This window comes from Eimeria mitis, genomic scaffold (assembly GCF_000499745.2).
Source record: "Eimeria mitis Houghton genomic scaffold, Emh_scaff3564, whole genome shotgun sequence".
Lineage (NCBI taxonomy): Eukaryota > Apicomplexa > Conoidasida > Eucoccidiorida > Eimeriidae > Eimeria > Eimeria mitis.
The window spans coordinates 576-5,811 of record NW_024015257.1 but is presented as its reverse complement, the minus strand read 5'-3'; the positions used below and the strand labels follow the sequence as shown (position 1 = coordinate 5,811).

The 5,236-nt window shown below is 52.5% G+C and overlaps 1 protein-coding gene across 1 annotated transcript; it reads right to left on the bottom strand.

Moving 5' to 3' along the window:
* Positions 1–579: 579 nt before the first annotated feature.
* On the bottom strand, positions 580–4,844 carry EMH_0067300 (uncharacterized protein; the record flags this gene model as incomplete). Its single annotated transcript, XM_038022597.1, has 7 exons — positions 580–676; positions 904–2,020; positions 2,500–2,632; positions 2,830–3,602; positions 3,823–3,921; positions 4,120–4,299; positions 4,376–4,844. 7 exons carry the CDS (start codon positions 4,842–4,844, stop codon positions 580–582), a joined length of 2,868 nt encoding a protein of 955 aa, XP_037878451.1.
* Positions 4,845–5,236: the final 392 nt, after the last annotated feature.

Sequence of the window (5,236 nt, the reverse complement as noted above, 5' to 3'; positions counted from 1 at the left end):
ATGTAGAACATCTACATGTGGATCAGTGGACACGCGTAACAAACCCTAAACCCTAAACCCTAAACCCTAAACCCTAATGGCTGGTTCCCGCAGTCGTAGATATCTCCTGAGAGCTAAACAATTCGAGGGTTTAGGGTTTAGGGTTTAGGATTTGAGAGCGAGACCGGTCTAGCTAGGCGGTGGGCGGTGTGGGGCTTCACTAACCCTCTAGGGTTTAGGGTTTATTAGGGTTTAGGGTTTATTAGGGTTTAGGGTTTAGGGTTTGGTGTGTGCGGCGTGCAGGAGTTCACTCGCATGGACGAGGTGGTGGAGTTTCTTCTATCGAAGTCTTCATCTGCCTGAGGGACTAAACCCTAAACCCTAAACCCCAAACCCTAAACCCTAAACCCTAAACCCTAAACCCTAGAAACGACACGCTACACACGCTGTTAACCCAAAACAGTTTTTGGTTTGTTGCTGTAGCATTCTAGGGTTTAGGGTTTAGGGTTTAGGGTTTAGGGTTTCGAGCGGCATCGATGCTGCGGCGCCACCCTCAAAACCCCAAACCCTAAACCCTAAACCCTAAACCCTAAACCCTCGCTACTTGCCGAGGCAAAAATTTTTCTGAATTATACTGATGGCCTCTTGTGGCTGCCACTCTATACCTGTCAACTTCTCCAGCAGGCGCAGCGCGAACCTGCACATAAACCCTAAACCCTAAACCCTAAACCCTAAACCCTAAACCCTAAACCCTAAACCCTTATATGGGCTGCAGAAACACAGCGAAGCTAATTGCTTCTGCTGCAGCGGTTTAGGGTTTATTTGTTTGTTGTAAACACTCTTTCAATGCCTGACGTTTAGGGTCTAGGGTTTAGGGTTTAGGGTTTAGGGTTTAGGGTCTAGGGTCTAGGGTTTAGGGTTTACCTGAGGTCCTCAGCTTTCTCCTCCAGGGCCTCTTCTTCTATCCCCATATAATGAATTAGGGTTTGCTGCAGCTGCTGCAGCAGCACGCGTTCGCTTTGTAAACAAAATAAAGCCTCTCCCCCGCTGCTGCTGCTGCTGCTGCTGCTGCTGTTGCTGCTGCTGCTGCTGCTGCTGCTGATCGATTGCAGCGTCAGCAGCAGCTGCTGCATGTTGAGTTTGTTGCGGCAGGAGATAGGAAGCAGCCGCAGCAGCAAGCCATCAGCAGCAGCAGCAGCAGCAGCAGAAACACCAAAAGATAAAACAAAAGGAACAACAGAAGGAGGCAGCAACTTATCTAAACTCATATCTAAGCGCTGCAGCAAACTCCCTGCTGCTGCTGCTGCTGACTCCTGCTGCTGCTGCTGCTGCTGCTGCTGCTGCTGCTGCTGCTCCTGCTGCTGCTGCTCCTGCTGCTGCTGCTGCTGCTGCTGCTGGTTGAAATTGCCACTAGAATGATCTCCGCTGACGCTTCCAGGCATACTGCTACATTCACTGCTGCTGCTGCTGCTGCTGCTGCTGTTGCTGCTGCTGCTGCTGTTGCTGCTGCTGCTGCTGCTGCTGCTGCTGGATGGTTGCTGCTGGCTGGGCAGCAGCAAATCCATTTTGTTGACGACGATGAGGATGTGGGGTTTTTTGTTTTTGCTGCTGAAGACATCCTTCAGGGCCTCTCCTAGCTGCTGCAGCTGCTGCTGCAGTTGCTGCAGCTGCGCCTCTTCCTGCTGCTGCTGCTGCTGCTGCTGCTGTTGCTGCTGCTGCTGCGGCTGTGCTGCCAACAGCAGCAGCAGCAGATCGCTCTCTCGTGCTGCTGCTAGAGCCCGCTTCATTCCTTCTATTTCAATGGGGCTCACCTTCTCAGCAGCAGCAGCAGCAGCAGCAGCAGCAGGAGCAGCAGCAGCAGCAGCAGCAGGAGCAGCAGCAGATCTGAGTCCTGCACTGTCTGTTAGCTGCAGCTTGAATAAACCCTTGCTGCTGCTGCTGCAGCAGATGCTGCTGCTGAGGAGGTCCCGCGTCGTTCCTGCTGCTGCTGATACAATTGCTGCTTCTCGCTGCAGCAGCAAATTGTATAAACTGCTCTTCCCTGACATAATCACAAACAAACCATTAGGGTTTAGGGTTTAGGGTTTAGGGTTTAGTAGGGTTTAGGGTTTAGGAGGGTTTAGGGTTTAGGGTTTAGTAGGGTTTATGGTTTAGGCGGTGCAGAGGTTTTTCTGGTCGTAGGGCCTATCGAAGGAGGATTAGGGTTTAGATAACGAACAATTTTTTAGTAGGGTTTAGGGTTTACTAGGGTTTAGGGTTTAGGCTTTATTAGGGTTTAGCGTGTATTAGGGTTTACTAGGGTTTAGGGTTTATTAGGGTTTATTAGGGTTTATTAGGGTTTAGGTTTACCTGCATTGGGGGCCCCAAGGAGCAGTATTTTCGCTTCGTTTTGTGTATGTGTGTTTATTTGTATTTTATATATTTCTTTTTGTATATCATCGAGGACTGCAGCAGCAGCAGGATCAGCAGCAGCAGCAGCAGCAGCAGCAGCAGCAGCATCTGTTTGTTCTATATCATCACCTATAGTTAGTGCTGCTTCAACAGCACAAAGGGCCCCCCCCAGTACCCTCTGCCACTTCTTTAGGGGCCCCCGCTGCTGGGGGCCCCCCACCAGCCTCCCAGCTGCATGCGATACCTGCGCGGGGGCCCCTGCCTGTACACAAACCCTAAACCCTAAACCCTAAACCCTAAACCCTAAACCCTAGAAGTGAGAGAGTAGTAGATTGAAGTGTTAACGCACAATGCACAAAATATATAAATATAAACCAACAAACAACAAATCCATCACCAAAAATTTAGGGTTTAGGGTTTGAGGGTTTAGGGTTTAGGGTTTGAGGGTTTAGGGTTTACATTCAGTACAGCTCCAAGTGCATGCAGCTGCTGCACAGTTTTCTTTCCGTTTAGAAAAGACCGCAGCGCAAACTCTCCAGGCCGAGCCAGTCGAATGCATGCATTCACGGGGGGCCCCCTGGGGGCCCCCTGGGGGGCCCCCCAGGGGGCCCCCAAGGGGGCCCCCGTGGGGGGCCCCCCCACAGCAGCAGTCGTGCTGCTGTAGCAGACGCACGGTGTTGCTGCTGCTGCTGCTGAGGCTGCTTTGCCTACAGCCTGGTGCTGCTGCTGTTGCTGTTGCTCCTGCTGCTGTTGCTGCTGCTGTTGCTGCTGCTGTTGTTGCTGCTGCTGCTGCTGCTGCTGCTGCTGCTTTTGAGCGACGAATCTGTTTAGAAGAATGCCAAAGAGTCGTTCGGCGCAGCAGCATTTTTGCTGTTGTTGCTGCTGCAGCTGCTGCTGCAGTTTCCGTTTCTTCTGCTGCTGTTGCTGCTGTTGCTGCTGCTGCTGCAGCAGCAGCTCATTGAGATCAAGAGGCAGTTTGCTGCTGTCTGCATGCACCAATTGTTTATAAATATTTTTTAAGTCCTTCAGCTGCGTCTCGTCAGTTGCTGCTGCTGTCTTTGTCTCCTCATACACCCCAGCAGCAGCAGCAGCAGCAGCAGCAGCAGGAGCAGCAGCAGCAGCAGCAGCAGCAGCAGCAGGAGCAGAAAGAAGCTGCAGCGACTCAAAGAAATTAAACAAAACCTCTAGCGTCCCTAAACCCCCATGAGAATGAACCTCAGCCACGTCTTCTCCTGCACACACAAACCCTAAACCCTAAACCCTAAACCGTAAAACCCTAAACCCTAAAACCCTAAACCCTAAACCCTAAACCCTTCGTTTGAATCTCTCCCGGTGGTTCAACTATCAGGATTTTCATAGTTTACGCCGTTATCATATCCACACTTTAGGGTTTAGGGTTTAGGGTTTACTTGTAGCTGACTAAGGGTTTAGGGTTTAGGGTTTAGGGTTTACCTGTAGCTGACTTAGGCCCCTTAAAGAAAAGCAGCAAAGCCTCATCAACGGGGGCCCCCCCCCTAAACAAATCCCAAAGCGGAGACACAAACACGCGGCCTGCATGCGGTGCAGCAGGCAGCAGCAGCGACTCGCAGCAGCAGCAACTGCTGCTGCTGCTGCTGCTGCTGCTGCTGTTGCTGCTGTTGCTGCTGNGGGTTGCGGGAGGGGGGGGATGTACAGGGCAAGGGTTTTTGTAGGCGCCGCAGCGAGCGCAGCCTCGAATGTGCTGCAGCACGAAAGCAGAGAGGGGCCCACTGATCCTCCATACAGCAACAGCAGATGCCCCTTGAGCAGCAGCAGCAGCAGCAGACGGGCAGTTGCTTCTGCTGCTTAATGCATATATTGTTGAGCCATCAGCAGCAGCAAGCAGATCCTCATATTGCTGCTGCTCTTGCTGCTGCTGCTGCTGCTGCTGTTGCTGCTGCTGCTGCTGCTCTGGAGAAAGGCCCCAGTCGCGCTGCGAGTCCTCATCAGCCCAAGGTGACGCTGCTGCTGCTGTCGCAGTCCTTACTGGCCTTTTTGCTGCTGCTGCTGCTGCTGCTGCTGTTGCTGTTGCTACCCTTGCTGCTGATGTTGCTGCTGCAGCAGATAGAAACGAGACAGACGAGCGGCGGCTGCGCAGCTGTGAAGACAACTCGATCCCGATCCCAGCAGAGGGGCTTGGGGTCACGTAAGAGAAACACACAGGGCTGCTGCTGCTGCTGCTGCTGCTGCTGCTGCTGCTCTTGCTGCTGCTGCTGCTGCTGCTGTTTGTGCTGTAACAGAGCGGCAGGTGAGGCTTGTATGTGCTGCACAAGGCACACGGGAGCGCCGAGAACAGCAGCAGCAACAGCAGCAGCAGCAGCAGCAGCAAGAGCTGTGTAGGGCGCAGCAGGATAGGGGTTAACATACTTGCTGCTGCTATTGCCCCTGCCACCTGCTGCTGCTGCTGCTGCTGTTGCTGCTGCTGCTGCTGCTGCTTCTGCTGCAGTCAAACCCATACATAGTGGGGGCCCTGGGGGTCATCGCCACACCGCCTGCTGCTGAGGCCCCTTTAGAGGCAGCAGAGCTGCTTCTCGCTGCTGTTGTGTTTGTACATGTTATTAAAAAGAAATAATACAAATACAGCAGCGAACACACCAGCAGCAAAAGGAGAGAGATGAGGTACCTTGGGGGGCCCCCTAGGGGCCCCCCTGCATGGGGGGCTCGCCCTTGCTGCCGGTGCCCTAATGAGCAGGAGGCTGCTGTCTGTTGCTGAGTAGCTGCAGTATTTAGTTGTATTAAAAAGTATAATATTAAATAATTAAATGTATTAAATTTATTATTTTATGAAGCATTGTATACTTATGCTGTACATACACCGCAGCAATCCCCCGAGGGCCCCAATAGCAAC